General features: G+C 34.5%; 3 protein-coding genes across 4 annotated transcripts; all 3 read left to right on the top strand.

Moving 5' to 3' along the window:
* Window positions 1-869: 869 nt before the first annotated feature.
* On the top strand, window positions 870-6,332 carry LOC120088495 (antitermination NusB domain-containing protein). Of its 2 annotated transcripts, XM_039045841.2 has the most exons (8): window positions 870-1,461; window positions 2,936-3,190; window positions 3,365-3,441; window positions 3,613-3,747; window positions 4,176-4,230; window positions 4,367-4,454; window positions 5,573-5,671; window positions 5,800-6,332. In XM_039045841.2, the coding sequence occupies exons 1-8, from the start codon at window positions 1,118-1,120 to the stop codon at window positions 5,932-5,934; spliced, it is 1,188 nt and encodes a 395-aa protein (XP_038901769.2). In that variant the 5' UTR covers window positions 870-1,117; the 3' UTR covers window positions 5,935-6,332. The 2 variants fall into 2 exon arrangements, with proteins under 2 accessions (XP_038901769.2, XP_090161940.1); XM_090305814.1 differs by lacking the exons at window positions 5,573-5,671; window positions 5,800-6,332 and adding an exon at window positions 5,395-5,566.
* Window positions 6,333-8,917: 2,585 nt separating this feature from the next.
* On the top strand, window positions 8,918-16,402 carry LOC120089401 (mediator of RNA polymerase II transcription subunit 21-like). The gene is made up of 4 exons (XM_039046853.2): window positions 8,918-9,413; window positions 15,597-15,674; window positions 15,769-15,820; window positions 16,125-16,402. The coding sequence occupies exons 1-4, from the start codon at window positions 9,204-9,206 to the stop codon at window positions 16,199-16,201; spliced, it is 417 nt and encodes a 138-aa protein (XP_038902781.1). The 5' UTR covers window positions 8,918-9,203; the 3' UTR covers window positions 16,202-16,402.
* A 2,425-nt stretch (window positions 16,403-18,827) lies between these two features.
* Window positions 18,828-22,142, top strand: ZKT (protein containing PDZ domain, a K-box domain, and a TPR region). The gene is made up of 7 exons (XM_039047016.2): window positions 18,828-19,519; window positions 20,373-20,479; window positions 20,662-20,756; window positions 20,991-21,067; window positions 21,174-21,294; window positions 21,706-21,765; window positions 21,862-22,142. The coding sequence occupies exons 1-7, from the start codon at window positions 19,116-19,118 to the stop codon at window positions 21,997-21,999; spliced, it is 1,002 nt and encodes a 333-aa protein (XP_038902944.1). The 5' UTR covers window positions 18,828-19,115; the 3' UTR covers window positions 22,000-22,142.
* Window positions 22,143-22,561: the final 419 nt, after the last annotated feature.

Here is a 22,561-nt window from a genome sequence, read left to right as displayed (position 1 = left end):
CCTTGGTTTGACTGGGGATGGGGGTATATAATAATAATAATAATAATATTGAAACAATATGTTTCTGTTTTTTTTTTTTAATTTTAAAAATATAATATAATAAATTCAATTTTTATTAATTTATAATAAAAAAAACATGTAATGTTTAATTTAAACAACTATATGTAGCAATAATAATAATTTCCTATATAAAATTTACAATTTCAATATAAATATTAAATTTAGTTAATTTTTAAGATAATAAGCGGAGATTTTTCTCGTGGGGACCAAAATCCCCGAATGGGGATTCCCCGACTCCCCCAAAACGGGGATTGAGACGGGGACGAGGATTACAATCCCCACGGGACGGGGGTGGGGATGCACCCCGACCCCCTTGCCATCCCTACTCTCTCTCCCTTTCGAGGAGAGATTTTCTTTAGACATTGTCTCGCTAGTCTCGCTCTCGCTGGTGTTGCTCTCTCTAATATCGCTCTCACTTATCTCACTCATATTCTCGCTTTCTACTCGTCTTCAACCTCAGAACACATCGAAAACCAAAAGAAAAAAGAAACCATAGGTTCACAATATTTATAAACCCCAGAACAACCCACCTATCCTCATTATCGATTAGTTTAAGACACGATCGATACAGATTAAATTCACTTACCGATCAAGTTTGATTTGTCGCGTGGCAATGGAAGAGTTTTAGTTTAGTTTTGGTTTTCAGTAAAAGGGTAAGAAGATAAAGAGATGAGGACATTTACATAATCTGGTATGACGATGATGTTAGCAGATGATCAACTGACATTATTTTTTAAAAAATGGGTCATTTGACATTTTGAACCCAAAAAATAGATCATCTGTACAAATTTTCCGAGTTTTATTTGCAGAGTGAGAGAGAGGACATGGAGAGGATGTTCTATTTTCAATTTTGGTACTTTCAGCAAGATGACAAAATAATCTTCAATTTTTTTTTTTTAAAAAAAGACGTATATTACAACCCAAAAACAAAAATTCGGATTATCCATCCGACCAAACAAGTGGGAAGGGTATTGGTTCAGAAGCCCACTGAGAAATAACTTTGCCTCCAAATCCCCTCCGAGTAGCGTGGGCTGAATTTGGGGTATTTCATTTCACAATGTCTTTAGCTCCACCCATCTCCCCTTATCTCTATTCTTCCCACTCTCATCCGCTCCCCAAATCCTGCCTTCCTAGCCATTTGTCTTCCTTGACTCAATGTTCCCATTCCAAACTCTTTCCCTCACACTCTCTCTCTCATCGTAGTTTCTCCACCTCCTCTTCAACCCTTCATTCCCTTAAATCCAAAACCCACGTTGGACTTGGAGATTTAGGTGATGCTGACCAACCTTGTGAAGAGTATGAAGTGGAGCTGGAGCAGCTTTCCGGTTTGGATTTTGCACCTGGTGCTTCTGCCGATAACACTGGACTGTTCACCGTTGGGGATAAAGTTATTACTACCAGGTTTCTTTTCCCTTTTCCTTTGCCGTTTCTATGTCCTTCCCCTTCTTCTGCTCTCTACTCTTTACGTACTCCTCTCTTTCCTAAATCTTGCTCACTATGATCACCATGTCAGGAGAAATAAGGAGTTAATGGTAAACCTTGGGTAAATTCATGTAAATCATTTTTAGTTTTTTATTTGAATTTTAATTCCTTTCTAGTTTCCTTTTATGATTTCACTCTCTTTAAATAGGAGTCCTCCCTCATGTATTCTTTACGGCTTTGATTCATAACAAGTTTTGAAATTTGTTTCTTGGAGAATTCTTTCCTTTGGGTCATTTAGGCTACATCAATTCACCAACAATTGACCTCTCTGTTTATTTTGCAAGCTTAGCAATTTCAATTGTGAAATAGAAACGATAGGATGTGGCATGCTTCTTCACTTCATACTAGTTACTCCCTCTGTATACTTGCATTATCTTTATGGCTTTCCAGGACGGTGGATGTGTGGCTAAGAAGCACAGATATGGATATTAGACACGGACACGGTGACACGCCATATTTTAAAAATCTAAGGCACGATACGGCAAGGATACATTTATTAAAACATTTGTTTTAATATATATATATATATACCAAAAGAAAATTCAAAGTTAATGAGTTAATGCATTTATATGCTTAAAACATAACTTGAATAACAAGTGTTCTATGCATGTATAATATATTTTTTGCACTAACTAGTGTCCGATACATGTCCAACAAGTGTAGACGTGTTGAAGTGTCCGACATGAACACGCTAGTCAAACTAAAGTGTCAACGTTTCTTAGGTGCTGAGTCAGTGCGTAACATGTACTTTAAAGATCGTTTTTGGATCTTTCCTTAGTAGTCTAAAATTAGATTATACCAAATGGCACTGGATGAGACATCGAGATAACACGACCACCATCTTATACTTAGGTTTTATGTAATGCAACCTATGTTACAATGTTGAAAAACACTACTAAACTAAAAGCTTATGCTTCCTGATACTCACTCACTTTCGAGCATGGAATTACTTTTGAACTCAACAAGCTTAAGAGCTTAGGGGGTGATTGTGGAGAGGAGTTGGGTAGGATGGAGTTGTTTGGCCAACGGAATTATTGAATGCATTGTAGATCCTATGACTCATTATCATCAATTCTATGATTTATCAGATCCTTACATTATAACAACTTCACTCATCGCTCCCTCATAGGTTATAGTAAATTTAATGAGTAATTTATATTCTTGACACACTTAGACTGTAGGATATTAAACGCCGCAACTGCAAGAGGCAAGGGTGAACTTTGAAGCAAGAAAATTGTCTTAATTTTGTTTTGCCTAATTTTTCTTAAAGAAAGTAAAAAGGAGAAAAGAAAAAGAAAAGATATAGGCTCCATGATTTCTACATCTCTCCAGAAAACATGACTTAACTTAGCATGCCTAATTTTCATTTTTGCTCTTCGTCTCTGTGCTTCAGGCCTAATTTTCATTTCTCCCTCCACATTTCTGGAATATGTCGGTTCCCGTTTCGTGCTAGTTCAATTGTTCCCCACGTAAAAGATTCCATGACACACCTCTGCCCTCAAGCCTCGCTTCGGGCTTCTACTTCTTTTCCTGAAAATTGTGTGGCTGAAGACAGGAGTTCTATTTCGGTTTCTTCTGTTGAAACAATACCGAAGGTCGACAAGAGCGGCAAATTCTGTAGCCCCAGAGCTGCTAGAGAGCTCGCTTTGTAAGATCCACTATTTCCTTTTCACTTTTTTTTTCTCTCTAACATATGAATATCTCCTCTCTACCATTTTACCTCTTCAAAAAGTTGGCCTCCTCACCAAGAATATGCTCTAAGAATTTGTTTAATTTCTAGACTTGTAATCAATTCTAATTCTACTAGATTATTCAATCACAGGTCAATTGTTTATGCAGCTTGTTTAGAAGGTTCTGATCCTTTTCGGCTCTTTGAGAAACGGTTGAATACCCGACGAGGTAATCTATGGTTGAGACGTGATACATGGTTTTCTGTTACCTCATATACTATTTGGTGTGTGTGGGGGGGTTCCCCCCCCCAAAAAAAAATATATATAAAAAAAGATCGTGTTGGGGAAATAGATGTCACATATTAACCAACTGCTTGCTTTATTTGTTTGTACAATTCAGAATTGGGATATGAATTTGACAAGACATCATTGATGGAATATAATCATATGAGCTTTGGAGGCCCGCCAGTTACCGTGGAAACAGTTGAAGAAGCAGATGAGCTTTTGCGTAAGGATGAAAAGGATTCTATAATTGGTAAACAATTATGTGAACTTCGTATATATATTATTTCTTCTTCTTAATTTGCTTTACTTTATTATTAAAAACAGAATTGGGCCCTAAAAGTGACAAAATTTTCATTGAAAAGATGTAAAGAGAGACTAATGCTCAAATGATACAAACTCTTAAAAGTAATAAAAAGGAAAAAGAAAAGCAAGGAAATATAAAGGTTCTGTAAACCATAACAAATGATATACTTAAAAACTTAACAAAGAATGAAAGAACTAATACATTGACATCAAGCATGGTATGAACGTCCGAGTTACCCACACTGATTAAATATCAGTATCATATTAGGTTCCCATGTTTTTATTATAGTTGTAAATGCAGTATTGTCTAGCTTCAAAGTCCTAATTTATTGCTGCTAGTATTAAAGTTCTGGTTTCTGCATGACTGTATCTCAGAGGCAGAAATCCTCGCAGCCCCACCAAAGATGGTCTACAGCAAACTGATCTTACGGTAAGCGTGGCTTATATTCCCCTGCCTTTGGCAGAGGATGATAAGATGAAAATATGGTATGAATTTCATGTATTTTATCAATGTTTTTTCACTTGAAGGATGAATTAAGGTCAGCCATTGTCTTCATGGTTTTCAGGTTTACGCGAAAACTTTTGGTTGCAGTTGTGGACGGATGGGACAGTCGTGTGCTTAAAATTGAAAAAGTCATTCCTCCAACTTGGAAGGTCGTGTAAAAAGCTTCTTTCTTTCTGCTCATTTATTTTCTGATTTTCTCTTCTCTTCTAGTTGGGAATATATGTTGAACCATTTATCGTGTGGTTATAATATTCCTCTTGAACTGATCTTTGCCTCATGATCATAGCATATGTGTGCTTTTTACAAGACTTATAGAAATTTGAAAAGCTTTATATGATGGTGGCAAGGATGGAACCACAAACATATGTGCAATATTGTAACCGTGGGTACTGTTGAATCTCTCACGTGTGTTGGAAACTCTGAGCTTTAATTATCGTAGGTTTGAGCTTAGTGGTAAATGTCCTTGGACTCGGCATACAGTTGGTCTCAAAATTTGTTGGATCCCATTCCAAAATTTTATATCTTACAGGTTCTTGACAACATAATTGTTTGGTCGTCCAAGTTTGAACCCAGAAAATATTAAACTAATGAAATTTTTACGGGGGTTAAAACAAAACCTCTATCCTTGAGAACATGACTTTCGTCAATAGTCATCTAGATATGCAACTAGGTTAAGCACTATACAAATGTATTGTCATTCTATCATATTTTTTCTCTACAGAAAAATATAACTTTTTAATAACCAAAGTTGTAGAAGCTTATAGTTTCTTCACATCTGTTTAATTCATACGCTCTTAAAAGTTGTGAACCTAAATTTGAATAATGTTATCTTTTATCAATTAATTTTTGTTGTTTGTTTGAATCCAACAAGGAGATTAAACCATTTTGGAATAGTAGCGAAACCAAACATAGCTTAATTGGCATACAAGTATGCTAGAAATTACGAGGTCTTGGTTTGAATCTTCTTACTCCAATTCTATCAACAAAAAAAAAAAAGAGAGAGATTAAACCATTTAACCTTTGAAATGGTAATTGATGTTTTACCTATTAAGCTATTGTTTGGATTGACACGTTTTGTTAATCTATTAGGTTAATCATTCCGGCCTTTATGTTACTCATTATTCAGACATTGCAGTTGCCCGAATCCAAAGCAAAGATCATGCTCTTGGACTTGAACTTCTTGAATTAAGTTGCGGACTTTTAAGAATGTTTAAGATTTGTAATGGTTACGGAGATTAAATATGTCATGCATTCGTATATATTTCAGGACAAGCCAGCAAGACGGATTCTAGAGCTTTGTATTCTCCACCTGGCCATGTCTGAAATAACGGTCATTGGAACAAGGCATCAGATCGTCATTAATGAGGTAAATGTGTCTTGAGCTGTTTTACTTGAAGGTCGAAATTAATTTCTCTTATATCCGTTGATATATGTGTAACATCAATTCTCTTTCTGTTGAAAAAATAAATATATTATTCTTGGTTAATGATGAAGGCCGTTGATCTTGCAAAACGATTCTGTGATGGAGCAGCACCCCGTATTATTAACGGGTGCCTTAGGACCTTTGTAAAGGACATCAAAGAAATTGATTCAAGTCATGCTCGAGAGAAGCAAGAAGTCCGTGCATGACCCTGAACTTTTGGGGTGCCTCAGGACCTTTGTGAGGATATTGAAAAATTTGACTCGACTCAGGTCAGTGATGCTGAAGTCTGAACTTTCGGGGGTACGTCTATTAAACTTGTTGCTGTCAAAAGCAGCCAAAGTGAAGTGATGTGAAGAATCTCGTACTTGCCGCAAACCACAGTAAAGAATTTCATTCCCTTTCCCCCATGTAGGCGTGGATTTCTACTATATCCAAATATACATAGAGTTGAGTAATGAGGTGCATGATGCGTTAGTGAATCAGTTGTCAGATTAATCTAGTACTGGAGAGATGTTATAATATTCGTAACATTATCAGTGTATGAAGTTTTAATAAAGGTGTGATGTGTGCCCGTCGCTCCATGACTTTGGCAACCTCTTTTTTACCCTGCTTTCATTGCTTCCTTATTTTTGTCACTTGGCATGTGCCAAATACTATGGAGGTAAGGCTAGTTGTTAATCCTTCCTACCCGGAGTTGTGTGCTACGTAAGCCGTGTTGTTCTTCTTATATGGTTTCTAGCCTACAACCCGTGTTGTCAGTGGCGTATAAGGATTTTAAATAGGGACACAAGTTCATAATAATATAATTTTTCCTTGCATCGATAAAATATTCATATTATATAATAGCACAAAATTGAGCATAACTAATTACGTATAGATCCAAAATTTCGTGTTAGAAGACACAACTTTGTATAAGGTTAAAATTTTGGTCCATTAACTTTTAAATTTGTTTCATATGTAGTTCTTGAAATTTAAAAAATATATACTAATTCATTGACATCTCGATTTATTTGTCTAATACGTGGTACTAGATTTTTTTTTTTAAAAAAATAATGTAATTATTGGCTACAAAATAATCTCTTTTTTTTTCTAATACAACAATTATTTTTTAAGCAATTTAAATATTTTATGAGATTTTTAGATACTAAATCAAAAGTTTATATATTTTATTAGAGTCAAAATTGAAAGTTTAATTATTTAGTAGTCAGAATTTTAAAAACTAAACTTATACTAACTTTAATTCATCAGACAACCATTCATTTGATTAACCAGATTCCACTATTATCAATTGCATCTATTAGATTTAGTCAATAATGAAAAAATTGCGATATATCGTCAATCGTAAAATAACTATTAGATAGAGATATTAATGAGTAAGATTGTTTTTTCGAAATTTGACGATATATTGGCAATTATTTCTTTTCATGAAAATTTTGTTTGCAGATCAAGGAAATCATAGATATTTTACCGATATTTCGTGGATATTTTGCCAAGTTGTCATGGATATTTCATCATGTCATATGGATATCTATAAGGGGTCGTTTGGTTGGAAGAAAAAGAGGGTGGGAATGGGAATAGGTTTACAAAGCTCATGTTTGGTTGTTGGGATTTGTTTATTTACCTTGGAAAAGACAATTCCTAGGTGTCTTTTACCCACACAAAAAGAATTGCATACCTATTGAGAAGTGTGGGTTTTCATTTCTTCTTTTGCTTCCTACCACAATTTTCCTTCCTTCCAGCCGTGAAATCATATACCATTTTGTTACTCAGCGATTGTGTAGCATTTGATAAGTGATCGTGTAGCATTTGGTAAGTGATTGTGTAGCATTTGGTAGGCGATCGTATAGCATTTTGTTACTCAGTGATCGTGTAGCATTTGGTAAGCGATCATATAGCATTTCGTAGACAATCGTATAGCATTGGGTAGGCGATCGTATAACATTTTGTTACTCAGTGATCGTATATCATTTGGTAAGTGATCGTATAGCGTTGGGTAGGCAATCGTATAGCATTGGGTAGGCGATCGTATAACATTTTGTTGCTCAGCGATCATGTAGCAGAGCTAAGCGATCGTGTAGCCGAGCTCAACGATTGTGTAGCATTTGGTAGGCGATTGTATAATATTTTGTTACTCAGCGATCGTGTAGCATTTGGTAAGCGATCGTATAGCATTTGGTAGACGATCATATAGCATTGGGTAGGTGATCGTATGGCGTTTTGTTACTCAACGAGCGTGTAGATAATTTAAGCAACCGTATAGTATTTTGTAAATGATCGTGTAGATAATTTAAACGATCGTATTGTTACGAAATCGATAAATAAAGAATACACACACACAAAAAAAAAAGAACGCAGAGATAGAGAAGATCGACACACAGATATACGTGGTTCACTACAAATTCTGAATAGGTTTTGGGAGCGTTGCCCTCGAACCCCCACCAGCGAGACCCCCGTACTTGGTTGTTCGAAGTGCCAACAAATAGATTCAAGGCATTTCAACAAATGCTTGATAGAGACAATCTCATTTTTTTTTAATTCCCACATACTATTCCCAGACATTGTTTTCCATGCACAACCAACACATAGTCATCATTGATTCCCAGTAATTTTATTCCCAGACATCCTTAATTCCTGGACATTGAGAAAACCTCAATCCAAACGGTCCCTAAATGTCATTTTTTCCCAATATTATCAAGCTTTTCCAATGTGATATTTTTCCATTTTCCAATTTTTCTCAATTTTCAATAAAAAACTTTTATTTTCAAAGAATTTGGATTAAAAAAAAACCACAAAAACTGTATTCAAAGTTTTTTTAAATTGAGTTTTCACATCATTTCACTTCAAAATTGAATTGATGTGATGAAGAAAATGATCTACTTTATATGTGGATCAAGCCATCACATCTCGATGATGCTCAAGGTAATCTAGATCCATACGTTGTTGGTGTTGCACGATAGTAAGGTATCAATGTGAATGTATTATACGTGAAAAGGCAATAAGTAGTAGTTCAAGTAGTGATGATGACTCTTTCGAACGATATATGTGTGCCACACTCTACCACGTAATTACTTTGGAAGAGCAATGGTTAGATCAAGGTCAACAAAATGAAGGCCAAGATGATCATGATATTAAGTGAAAATAGGGAGATTTAATATAATATGTACATATTCTTTAGGTTTTTTTTTTTTTAAGGAAGAAATCCAAAAAATATTTATGAGATGTTGATTAAAAATTGGAAATGTAAAAGGAAAAGGAGGACAAAAGGAACCCTAGCTCGTCTGTTTCCTCTCCCTCGCGTTCAGGCGCCCAAGTCCCTCCCTTGTCTACGGCAGCAGTGCGACGACCACGAACCCGCGATAACAGTCCTTGGAGATTAACAGCGGATTGGAGTTGGTTTGCTGATTTAATTGGGGTGATATGCGTATTGTTTGCTGAATCATCTTCTGGACAATTCTTCTTAAGGATAAAGTTGAAGATGGACATAATTTCCCAACTGCAGGAACAAGTTAACTCAATTGCTGCTTTAGCTTTCAACACATTTGGGACATTACAAAGAGACGCTCCTCCAGTTCGTTTATCCCCTAATTACCCCGAACCACCGTCTCAAGAACCTACAGAGGACAGTGCAAATATCGCAGAACAGCCCAAGCTTATGAGTGCCGCTTTGGTGAAAGCTGCTAAGCAGGTGTGAATTATTTATTCTGTGGGATTGAAGTATTTGCTCGATTCTTAATACTTTTAGTTGGAAAATATGAATGTGTGATGCATGTAAAACTTCTTCACGGTTTTTTCCCCTTTTTCTTTCTCTTTTTTATTAGAAACAATTTTATTGATTAAATGAAATATCCAAATATCTAAAGATAAAATTAGGGCCCATTTTATAGGGAATATAAAAGATGTTTCCAATTTGACGTGAGGAAAGAAAAACTATAGCTACTAAAAGCTGATATATCTTTACACCAAAAAAATAAAAAAATGCATTAAAGATGGCTGAATCAATGATGTCTTCTGTAGTCTTGCTTGTTTCTTGGAAGATTCTTGCATTTCTTTCATCCCAAATTTTCCACAGAATTGCACTAATAATACATAACTATAAACGCTCTTTAGCGTCTTTGTATGGTAGATCGATAAACAATAACTGGAGCCAATTCTCGGTGCCATGAGGAAAAGCAACAGACCAATTGAAAGCTGTAAAAATTTCCGACCACATGCCATCTGTAAAGGGACACTCGAAAAAGTAAGTGTTGGACAGTTTTCATGTTGGTTTGGCAGAGGCAACAAGAAGAAGGAGATAAATAGAGCCATGGAGAGCGTTTCTGCAATCTGTCCATGGTATTAAAACAAGAGTTTGTCACTTAACTCTTTTTTGGACAAGGGCAACTCTAAATCTTTTTGTACAAAACATTGGTAGTAGAGTGTCCAAAAGTTGAGAGGAGGGTGTATAAAGATTTTGTTGTAAAACCCTTAGTATCCAGCTTCTAACTCCAAATGTCTTTTCTGTCATTTAGATCAATATTAGATAAATCATGAGTGAACGCAGCCCACTCCAAAATCTCATCATCTTTGAAATTTCTTCTGAAGTTTAAGGATCAAGTGCTAAGACCAGAATTCCAAACCTCAGATACTGATGCTTCTTTTGTGCCAGCCAGGAGATAAAAAGCTTGGGAAATTTCTGTTTAAGGGTGTATTTACCAATTCATAAATAATGCCAAAATGATGTAGAAGAACCATTACCAATGACACATTGTATATTGCCATGAACAAGGTCTCTCTGTTTCAGAATGAAAATCCATGGACTTTTACCAGATATGTGACGATTTTCTGAAGCTTTTAAACCAAAGTGATGGGAACCATTTTTAGCTTTGATCAATATTCTCCAAAGGACCTCCTTTTCAAGGTGAAATCACCAAATCCATTTAGCAAGGAGGGCCTTAATCTAATTTAATATCAGTGATCCCCAGCCCCCCACATTCAATGGTCTTTTGAGTTTATCCCATTTCATAAGGTGGGACAACTTACTGTCCCTGTATCCAGACCATAAAAAATTTCTGAAACTTTTGTCAATACCTGCTGCAACTTTAGAAGGCACATGGTATAATGCTAAAAAGTAGATAGGTAAATTGGATAATGTGGCGTTCATGAGGGTCAATCTACCACCTTTGGAAAGATGATCATCTTGCCATGAGTGAAGATGGTCATCAATCTTTTCCAAAACTGGCTGCTAGAAAGCTAATGATGAAGGCTTACCAGAAAGAGGAAGACCCAAGTAAATCGTAGGTCAGTTACCCACTTTTCAATCGTACATCAATGCAATATTCTCAATCCAGTTCTCTTCACGATTGATGTCCAAGAGCTCTGATATATGCCTATTTATATTGAGACTGGAGGCATCTTCAAACAGACTAACCAAATTGATAAGGTTATCAATCTTCCTCCCATTGCCGGAAGAGAAAGTAATGTATCGTCAGCAAAAAGGAGGTGCTTTATGTTGATGTACATCCTTGGCACCGTATAACCACAAATGAATCCACTTCTAGCTGCAAGTGAGAGGATTCTACTAAGGCAATCTATGGTAATAATAAAGAGGAAAGGAGGTAAAGGATCACCTTGTCTAAGACCTCTTGTAGCTTTGATTTTCCCTCTAGGTTTGCCATTTATTATAATGGAGAAATTGGTGGAGGAAATGCAGCCTCGAATCCATAGTCTCCATTTGGTGCTAAAGCCTTTAACTTTCAAAAGTTCATAAAGAAAATCACAGTCAACTTTGTCAAACGCTTTCTGACTGACAGGTTTTATGGCAGCCCCTTTAATTTTCTTTGTATGCTAATCTTCAATGATTTAATTAGCGATAAGCGAAGTATCCAGGATTTTTCGGCCTTCCACAAAGGCTGATTGTTAACCCAAAATGGTTGAAGGGAGGACTTTTTTAAGCCTATTTGATAAGACCCGAGCAATAGTCTTGTAAAGTCAAATAGTAAGACATAGGCCCAAAATTACCCACTTTTATGGCATCAATCTTGTTGGGGATAAGGCAAATATATGCTACATTCACATTAGAACAATGATTCCTTTTTGAAAAAGATCTTGGAACATTCTAATAAGGTCAGGCTTTAGGATGTTACATGACTTTTTAAAGAATTCCGAAGTGAATCCATCCGGCCCCTGTGTTTTGTTCGTCCCCAAAGCCTTACTTGCCAACCAAATCTCAGCTTCTGTAAATGGGGCTTCAAGTTCAATTCTTTAATCGACGATTTTACTTGAACATGATCTATTTTATAGGTTCTACAAATGTGGCCTTCCGTTCTAAAGTTCAATTCTTTAATCATGGAAATGGGATCCCAATCTATCAGATGGGGTAAATCCCTAACACCAAGTTTCTTGGTGAGTAGGTTATTGTAGAAAGTTAGGAATTCTGCCCCAATGTCGCTGTCCAGAAGCAAACTAACATTTTGTTCAGTGAGGATCTCAGTGATACAATTCTTCCTTCTCTTAGCAGCCGCATGTTTGTGGAAGAAGGAAGTATTTTCCATCTCCATTGAGAAGCCAATTTGATTTACACTTTTGCCTCCTCCTAATTTCTTCATTAGCATTGATTGAAAGAAGCTGTTCTTTTGATAAACTTTCTTCTATCAAAAAAGGGTTCCTAAGATAGAACTATTCTCCAATTCATTGTCAGTTTCCGTTCCTTCATAAGTTTCTCCTTCTTCATGGGTTGAAACGTCAAGAAAAGTATTTGCTTTTCCCTTCTGGGGAAAACCTATATTGCTATGCTATTTTTGTTTTCAAATGTCAGTATCCTAGATTAATTTTATATGCATTCCGTCTGCTGGAAAAGTTACCGAGAGTCTACCATCTACTTGAAGCACCCTTGTATTGAGGCTGGAAGAGAGTGAAATATCAAGGCAACAGATTTCCTGCTACTTCTTTGTGATGCGTACACATTCTAATGCTATGATATATGATACAGTCAATCAAAGGGAGCAAATTTGTTATTGGAAACTTCAGTCTATTTTTGGCATCCAACATCAGATACTACTTAGGTAGCTATGCCGTTTCAGTTTCGCAATAGAATGAAGTACTGTGAATTTTTGTTGTTATTCTTTGCTTTTAACTGCCTGTTATAGTGTTACGTATGTTTAGCCCCATTTGAAGAGCTCTTATGTGTGTTGATATTTTGGAACCCGCCTTTCAAGCCCTGTATTTGAGCAATCATTTTGCTGAGAGAATTTTGATTTTCATAGGTTTCCAGCATCGGAGTTGAATGTAGCATTGAATTAAGGTTTGTTCTTTTGAATAGTTTTCTTAAGAAATATATAGAATTTATAAAATTAGCTGGTCTGTCCACATTACATTTGGGGATCTCAGTGTGATTGTAGTAGGCAATAGAAACGTGAAAAGTTTTCCAATTTTTGTGGATTTTTAGGAGGTGTTTGGTGCACAGCTTTGGAATCTTAAGCATGTGGTTAGGCTCAAGAGGTTTAGGTAGCCTGGGTTTAAGAAAACTCTGTTTGGAGTGCTGGCTTAGGAAGCCTAGGAAAGAAGTGTAGATTTATAAATCTTGAGTTTATGATATATTTTCTTGTATTTAATCAATGGTTAGATTTTGGATTAGTTCAAACTTGTCATCTTAATTATTTTAATAATAGTTTTGTTTAAAATAAACTAAAAAGTTTGAAGAATATTTATTTATTTATTTATTTTTAATTTTGAAATAGAGATGTTACTAAATTTATAATTTTATTTAATTTATTTTTTAAAAAATAATTTGGTATTTTGATTTTCTAAGTTTTGAGATAAGACTTCATAGACTTTCGTCACCTCAACTAATTTGGAAATGATAGATTTTTTAATCATAGCATGCTGACTTCAACTTGAAATAAACTAGTATTTTAGTCTTAAATTCAATTATTGAAAAATTATATGTATATATATATATATATATTATCAAATTATGTTTAAGGAATTAAAAAAAGTCGTAAAGTTTGAGTTTTATTTTTTATTTGGCGCTAAGTTGTTTCCAACATTTTAGTCTTTACGTTTAAAAAATAATTCTAAATCTTCGAGCTAATTAGATTAACCAACGGAAAAAAAATGAAAATGTTACATTAAATTAAGGTTTTTTTTTTATACATATATATAGTCTTAAATATAATGAAATTATTTTAAACGACAAAACTACTGAAAATATTTACAAACAATAGGAAAATATCACATTCTATCTCGAATATATATATATATTATTTGTAAATATTTTGGTTCATTTTCCAATATTTGAAAACTATCCATAAATATACCTAATTATACAATTACCAATATATTCAACATATACTTGAGATCTCAATAGATAGATGATCAATTTTCAACTCGGAAAAATAGAAAATAAATGAAATCTCCTAAAATGAAGGAAACATTAAGAAGAGAAGAGAGATAATTAAAAAAAGATAATCTAATAATAATAATTTAAAATAAATAAAAGAAAAATAATTAGAAGAGGAAGTATATTTTTAAAAATATTATTGTAATTAAACTAAGGGCCTCTTTGGAATGACTTAGAAAAAAAAATATTCGTTGTGGGTTGTTGTAGTTGGTAGCCGGAGGTGGTTGGAGTTGGTCAATGGCAGTCACCAAAGGCAGTGTTTGGAAATTGTCCAACAAACTTCCTAGATTAAGTTGGAACAAAGAAAAAAATGTGCAACCCATGAGCACTATTCAAACCCATGGAAAAAGGGTATAGGAAACTAGGCTTCCTAGATCCTTGTCCCAAACAAGGGTTGTGCTTAGGATGTCTAACCCATTCAATCCCAATTCTTGAAACAAACACCCCTTTAATGTCTTCTAGAATCTATATGTGATTCTATCGGAGTCAGATTTGTTCTGGACCTTCTCTCATTTTCTATATTTTTTACGCTCACCTCTTGATTGATATATTATTTATTAGCTTTATGTGGAGTTGTAGGGAGTTGACTTTGGAGTTTCTCCTCCATCCATTTATTTTATTATTATTATTATTATTATTATTTTTTGGTTATGTTTCGTTGAGAAAAGATTGTTTTTGTAGTAGGTTGGATTGTGTGCTATTTTGAGTTTGTGGGCCGAGAGAAATAATAGGATCTTCATAGGGAGAAATAACAGAATCTTGGGATCTTGGAGATTATGTACTTCTCTTTGGACTCTGATGTTAGTTTTTTGGAATTACTCGCTTAGTCACATTTCACTTGATTGAAGCACACTTCTTATAGTTATACTTGGGTCAAATGCGGTCATAGTCTTGATTTCAGAAATCTAGTTTGAGCGAAACCAAAACTCTTCCACAATGTGGCTATAGATTGGTCAGTCCAGTTTGGATTGGCCCGCTTGCGAGCATTTTGGTTCTCTCCGTTAGAGTACTTGTCTTATCTGGAGTGCTTGTCTGTTGCTTGTTTACTGTAATCAAGCTAGTTTATCACGTCTATTGCTTTAATAGTTCCATCTTGTAAACGGATACGATGGAGGTGTTATGGGGTGTTAACCTAATTGAGATGTTTAGTGCACCTATTGATCCCTAGATCTCTAGATCTATGTGTTCATTTTGTATCGTTGCATTTTGGACTTTGTATCTTGAGCAATAGTCTCTTCTCATTATATCAATGAAAAGTTTGTTCCGTTAAAAAAAAAAAAGTTAGCTTCCCTTTTTGTGGACTTAACCTTTTTGTATGTCTGTATTCTTTTCTTTCATATTTTCTCAGTAAAACTCTAGTTTTACATCCGAAAACAAAATTTATTAGCATTTTAAACAAAAAGAAGGGGTTGGGACCTTGCTTCATAATGCAATCCAATTGAACATGTGAACCTTTTCAAAAAAATTTATTGTTATTATTTTCTGGCTCAGTTTGATGCATTGGTTGCAGCATTGCCTCTCTCTGATGGAGGTGAAGAAGAGCAGTTGAAAAGGATTGCAGAACTGCAGGTATGGATCTTCTCATATTCCGATCTTGATATAAGACCAAGAATTCTGGTGTCGTCTACTTCTCAATATGTTGGAAACTTGTTATCCATTCCAGGCTGAGAACGATGCTGTAGGTCAAGAACTTCAAAAGCAGCTACAAGCAGCAGGTGTTATCTCGTCTTCTTGTTGATCTTTATATTTTCAACACCCCTAGATGCAAATTATGGGTCCACCATGACTTTCAAAGCATACCCCCCCAAAACAAGAAAAATTTCTATTTTAGATTGTTACTGCTGTATGGTTTCATTTTATAAGTTGACTGATTGTTTGTCTTGCGAATTACAGTGGTTCAAATAATTTTATTTAATAATTTAAGTTCTAAATTTCTCATGTTCACTTAATTCTATTGAATATACTGATATTCTGCACAGCTACACCAATTAACAATCTTACTGAAACTGTCTGTTGCAGAGAAAGAATTAATACAAGTTCAGGAGCTGTTCAGCCAGGTGGCAGATAATTGCTTGAACTTGAAGAAAGCAGATTAAAAGAGCGGGGGGAGTTTTCCTATACTGCGGACGTATAAAAATTTTCCATGCCTCCCTCGTTCATTTTCTGCCACATGGCACTTGTTTTTATATTAAATGTATGTAGAAATATTCGTGGCTCTACAGTTTAGGGAAGAAAATAGTTCTATTGATATCTTATTTTAAAAAGTAAATTAAAAAAAAAAAAGAACTGTTCCCTTACATTTATTTATTATTTATTTTTGTCTCTGGATTTTATTCAATGATATATTATAGAAGTAAATTTTTTACGGATAAAAAAAAATATCAAATTATTTATAGAAATAGTAAAAAAAAATACTGATAGATATAGATAGATTTCTATCTATTTTTATCAAAGATCACAATTTTGTTATTTTATATAAATAGTTTTTCTTATTTTATTTTATTTTATTTTTTGAAAATCTTCCATAAAAGTATATATTGGTGTTATCTAAAATATTTAAATGGGCATGGAAATAGTTTTAATTATTCTTCAAAAACATAATTTCCTTGCTATCGGACATATTGACTATGATAACCAATTCAACATCTTAAATGCTCTTTTACTATCTAAAATTTAGATAATTGTATTGAATATTCTATGATCTCTTGTTTTACCGTTGTTTTGACGTGTCACTTTTGTTGATTGGAGTCCTCTTCCTCTCTTCCCATCATGCATATCAATTTTTTTTGTTGTTGCTTGTCATTGCCACTCACCAGTCGTTGTTGTCCCTACTAATCTTACAAATAAACGTTATTTATGGTTTTTTTAATGATTCACTTGTTATCACTAAATGTGGTCATGTCATTGTCTTCAGGGAACAAAAACTCGTTACAATATATTTGTGAATGAATGATTTAGACTTGAAAATGTACCACAAATTGGTTCGTTCTAGATTTGGAGCCCATGCATTTTGGAACGTAACTCATGAATGGGACAAATCAATCGAGGTGGCAAGTGCTAGATGATAAATGCAACAAACACCCTGTGGAAGAAGGGAAGAGGAGGAGAGAGGAGGAAGGAGATGGATGATAACGATCATTTACGAGGGTTATTTAACTCTAAAATCTAGGTTTCTTGTTTAGAAATTACGAAGTAATAATGTTTACGGGTACTTATTTAATTTGAACTTCGTTCAACTAAAAAAAAAAAAAAGAAAGAAAAAAGAGTTGATTTAAACTTAATAAGGTGTAAAATAAATCTTTACGGAAAGAATTAATGGTTTCGTGTAGGAATTTTACAAAGTAGATTGCACATTTCATCGATTATTATTATTATTATTATTAATTTTTTTTTTTAATTTTATAAATACTTACTCGTAGATTGTAGGCATTTTAAAAGTGACGCCTCATATTTATAGAAGAAACATCAACCTTTGGAAGCCTATAAAAGAGTTGAAAGCAGCCAGTTGAAGCATCCATTCTTGGAGCAAACATGCCCAACTCACTAATTTTCATTTATGCACTATATATACATATTGAGCGAGAGGAGGTTGGTGCACTTTGGTTCAATCCAATCCATTTGGAATTAGATTTGAGGAAAAGTCTAGAACATATATTTCTCCTTCATTCCATCTCTTCCATATTCATTTTTGCACCTTTTCTTCTTACATTCAATTATGTAATTCTGTTATCACTTACTTTCACTTCTTCTTAATTTTTTAGTTTATTTATTTTACACTACAATATTTTTAATTCATTTATCAATAAATTATTTTTCTTTAATTTTATAGTTCATATTAACTACAACTTCGTCTTCTATTTCTTCATCATGAGTTAAATCATTCTCTAAGAATCAAGTATGTGAGTGTCCTAAAGAAAGAGAAAAAGCTAATCATGTAAGGTAACTTTGCACAATAGCCTATATCACTTTTATTGAGTTCAATTACCTTAGTATCTAAAAATTAAGTCTAGTATTGAAAAGATTAAATAAAATTTATTTTTCATAACAGTAATTTAAGAAAAGACTTAAAAATAAGACTCTACGTTTGACCATAGGCTTTAGGGCAAAAACTTTATAGTTGTGTTATAATCATCTAAATTCACGTTAGTCATAGACACGTAGTTTTAATAACTTAACTTCCTAAATATACTTCATAGAATTAAAGTCAAATTAGTGTTAAATCTAGACCACCATGTGTCGACTTGAGTTAAAATTTTAATTACATGTTAGGTTGTATCTTGCTTGGTATGAGCATAAACATGTTTGAATCATTCTTTTATTATTAGTTTTTGAACCAAAACAAACATCGTTTTTGAAGGTTTTCAATTTGATCATCAATACTTGCACTAGAGCGAGAAGGTTTTATTTTGACGGTTTTGAATGAGCAATGATTAAGTATAACTTAGAATGTACTTAATTTCATGCTTTCTATATAGTCTAGACTACACCAAATTTCGTACTCCCTTTCCTTTATACTTAATTGAAAAAAAAAGAGGTGATTTTCAAATATAAAAAAACGAATCAAAATATTTACAAGTAATGAAAAAATTCCAATGTCTATCTGTGATAGATCTAAATAGTAATCTATCACGATTTATTATAGATAAATTATGATATTTTATTATTAATTATAAATATTTTCATTTGGAACAACACATTTGAAAATGGGAGAGAGTGGGAAGGCAATAGAATAATGAAAAATGAGAATAAAAGGAGGGAGGGAGGGAGACGTGGTGGAAGCGTATTGGGTTGATTAAGCAGTGTGGGACTGCGGTGGCAAATGATGAGAGCCACAAATGTGGGTGCAATCCGATTCTGTTGTTTAGGACCAAAGAAATCCCAAGAGGCAACGCCTACCTGTTCCTTCCTTCCTTCCAAAAGCAGAGAACAGAAGGAAATGCATTTACCTCCAACTCCCCTCTGAGCTCTGAGCACCGGCCACTGTGAGCTGAAGAATTTTGATTTTCCACAATGTCTTTAGCTTCCCATTATCTGTATTCTTCTTGTTCTTCCCACCCACTTCCCAAAATTCGCCCTCCTAACAATTCCTCTTCTTCCTTCACTCTGTACTCCCAATCCCATCCAAAACTCTTCCCCTTTCATGTCTCTTTCTCCACCTCCTTTTCCCTTAAACCCTCACCTTTCATCCTCAGAGCATCCGATACAGAATCCAAAAGCGACACTGGACTCGGTGATTCAGATGATGCTGACCAACCTCAACCTTATGAAGAGTATGAAGTGGAGCTGCAGCAACCTTACGGTTTGAAATTCGCCAAGGGCCGAGATGGTGGAACTTATATCGACGCCATTGCACCTGGTGGTTTTGCCGATAAGACTGGATTGTTCACCGTTGGGGATAAAGTTATTGCTACCAGGTTATTCTTTACCTACTCCTCTCTTTTCTTTTCATTTCAACCTCTGCTCACTTTCATCATCAACTATCTTTTTCCCACGCTTACCAATTTGAATTCTGAAATGAAATGAAAATTATAGCATTTCACACGGCTTACTCCCTCACTTATAATGGTGTACGCAGGGTCAATGTATGACATTTGCATTAATTACCGTCCTTGAATCTTTCTTTACTACTCTAAAATTAGGTTTATGGTGCTTGGATGAGACACCAAGATAACATGATCACCATCTCGATTATATTAAACCTGTGGGTTATGGTTTCTATGTGCAAAATTACTTGTGAAACTAAAAGCTTATTTTGCACGATTTTCATTGCTTATGACGATGAAATTATTACAAACCAGAAAGACTTAAGCTGATAGATTACAATAGTAATTCATGACTTTGACACCAAAGACCAAGTTGAATGACACTTCCAAATTTGCCTTCTTGTTGATTTGTGTATTCATCAAAATTGAAGTAAAATGGAGAAAAGAAAAAGAAAAAGAAAAGATACAGGCTTCTTAAACCTGCCATGTGTTTATTCCATAGGTTAGGGATTTAATTGAATTAACTGCTAAAGTGGAGGGTGAATTATTTAGCTGTGTGCTCATAACTTCTGTCTTCTTGTTGTTGCGTGGTGTATTTTTGTTTCCAAAGAAAGTTAAAAGGAGAAAAGAAAAGGGAAAGATCTAGTTTTCATGATTTCTACGTATCTCAAATAAACATGACTTAGCCTAGTATGAAAATGTGCGAAGAAAAATCCTAGCAGAACATTTGTAGCTTCACTTCCATGGTTGGGATATGATAAACAAAATAGTTACACCAATGCAGTGCAGTATTTGGGACAGAAATATGGCCTGCTGCTGAATACGGAAGGACAATGTACACAATTCGGCAAAGAATTGGTCCGTTACTCATGAAAATGCAGAAGAAATATGGTTAGTTATCAATCACACTCAATACATGAATAACGAATAGCAAATCAAAATGAACGATGACCAGATTTCTCATCTTAAATTGGCTGATGACTTGTATATATCTGAGTTTGCTAATAAACATAATACTCTTGACATCTTCTATAAATATGACCTTTGTAAATGGTTTGTGATTGTTTTTTCAGGAAAAACAGATAGTTTCGGTGAGTTGACGGAAAAGGAGATAATCAGAGCAGAAAGAAACTCGGGTGTAGTCAGTAATAAAGTGAGAGAAATTCAAGTAAGTGAATGTTTTCTAATAGCTAAAAATATCCTATTGAAGCAAGTAACATCTCCGTTCTCTTTTCTCATTTCTGGGAGTTTTTTCCATGCTTGGCGAGTAAGTACTGGCAATACTTCCCAACTAGCAGGATGTCACTAGGGACTTATCTGAAAAATAGGGTCTGCAAAAGATTGATTCAGCACTTAAAAAGTCTGCTATATTGTTAACATATTATAGGTCTAATTGTTACAGTTGCAAAACGCCTTGAGGTTGAAGGAGCAGAAAGCACGCAGAGAAAATGACCTACGCCAAGGACTGCGTCTCTATAAGTATGTGCTGCATATCCAACTTGTCCTCTCCCCGTAATTTTTACTTTTGAAGTGCAGACTCGTCAATGGCCCAACCCTGCCTTTCTTTCTGTTTTTTACCCTCAAGGAATGCTAAATATGAGGAAGCATTGGAGAAATTCGAATCAGTGTTGGGATCAAAACCAACTCCAGACGAAGCTTCGGTTGCCAGTTACAATGTTGCATGCTGTTATTCCCAACTAAATCAGGTAATGCTTTTGCTTTAATGTAGAATTTGTTGCAACAAAAACTAGAATTGCAATCTCATGTTCAATATGAAATTTGGCTTAAATTAAGATTGTTGTCGCTTATAAAATAATTGTTCGCAGTCGCTCATTTAGAAAAATAGCAGTGAAATAAATAAATAGTATTTGACAAAATTTCAATTTTAAATTAGGAAAAAACAGTTATAGTGTTTAGTAAATGAATGTTAGATTGGCGTGATTAAATTATAAGAACCAAAGTATGCTTATTATTTAAAAGCACGCAATCCCAAACAGGGCCGTATTCTATCATACTTTGTATAAACCCATTTGGTTTGTTTACCGTTTCCATCTTCCCGGACAAAATCACACAAAATGGGGACAACTGATTAGTGCCCCTATATAATTTTCGAACAGTTAAAAGCTGGGCTATCGGCACTGGAAGACGCCTTGGAAGCAGGATTCGAAGACTTTAAGGTAACAGCCACTTCAGGTTTTGATATTCAGATAAATATTACTTGCCATGGACAATATATATGGAAGATGTGAAAGTATTAATCGTATGTTTGCCAGAGAGTTCGGACGGATCCTGATCTATCAAACCTAAGAACATTGGAGGAATTTGAGCCTCTTGTGAAAAGGTTTGACGAATCGTTTATCAATGAGAATGCCATCAATGCCATCAAGTCGCTATTCGGCTTCAAAAAATGAAAACCAGACTCTTCTACAGTGATCTTTTATTAAATAATTCACATTCTTGTTGTCACATCTTGTATAAAAGTATTCAGAGCTTCTAGCTTTTAGATGAGTAACAAAAGATTTTTTATATGAGTAACAAAAGATTTTCATTGGAATTTGTTCCCATAAAAATCTTTATTTATGCATATTAGTGATCCTATACACAATAAGCCTATGTTGAAGAAACCTTGTTTATGTTCGATTAATTCCGAGATAGACAGATCATGTATCTGGAAGCTGAAACTTGATTCTAAGTTTTAGTTATACAAGTTATTGTTTAACTGCGGGAACAGCTAATAAAGTATTGGAGGGGTGCGAGTGAAAACTGACCAAAATCGAAATTGGTTCAGGTTGAAAATAGATTGAATTTGCAGGTTTGACTTTCAATAAAGAAAATCCAATATTTTTGGTTGATTTTGGGATTTTCTAAGGCTGAGTAAAAAATAAATGAACCTGTAATGGTTATATTATAAATGTAAATTTGAAATCGAAGTATTGAGTCGAACAAGTTGGCTTTGAAGTGCTAGTACACAAG

The sequence above is a fragment of the Benincasa hispida genome, chromosome 10, assembly GCF_027475165.1.
Source record: "Benincasa hispida cultivar pf3 chromosome 10, pf3_genome.v1.1, whole genome shotgun sequence".
NCBI classification, from domain to species: Eukaryota; Viridiplantae; Streptophyta; class Magnoliopsida; order Cucurbitales; family Cucurbitaceae; genus Benincasa; species Benincasa hispida.
The sequence above is the reverse complement of the archived record's forward strand: the minus strand, read 5'-3'. Positions and strand labels throughout refer to the sequence as shown.

Bases quoted from the DNA above. Each gene is read 5' to 3' on its own strand.
- LOC120088495 (XM_039045841.2), top strand. From the start codon at position 1,118: ATGTCTTTAGCTCCACCCATCTCCCCTTATCTCTATTCTTCCCACTCT. The intron at 3,191-3,364 runs GTAAGATCCACT...ATTCAATCACAG, and splicing joins GCTGCTAGAGAGCTCGCTTT to GTCAATTGTTTATGCAGCTT. The intron at 4,455-5,572 runs GTCGTGTAAAAA...TATATATTTCAG, and splicing joins TCATTCCTCCAACTTGGAAG to GACAAGCCAGCAAGACGGAT.
- LOC120089401 (XM_039046853.2), top strand. From the start codon at position 9,204: ATGGACATAATTTCCCAACTGCAGGAACAAGTTAACTCAATTGCTGCT. The intron at 9,414-15,596 runs GTGTGAATTATT...TTTCTGGCTCAG, and splicing joins TGGTGAAAGCTGCTAAGCAG to TTTGATGCATTGGTTGCAGC. The intron at 15,821-16,124 runs GTGTTATCTCGT...TGTCTGTTGCAG, and splicing joins AAAGCAGCTACAAGCAGCAG to AGAAAGAATTAATACAAGTT.
- ZKT (XM_039047016.2), top strand. From the start codon at position 19,116: ATGTCTTTAGCTTCCCATTATCTGTATTCTTCTTGTTCTTCCCACCCA. The intron at 20,480-20,661 runs GTTAGTTATCAA...TTGTTTTTTCAG, and splicing joins GAAAATGCAGAAGAAATATG to GAAAAACAGATAGTTTCGGT. The intron at 21,295-21,705 runs GTAATGCTTTTG...ATTTTCGAACAG, and splicing joins GTTATTCCCAACTAAATCAG to TTAAAAGCTGGGCTATCGGC.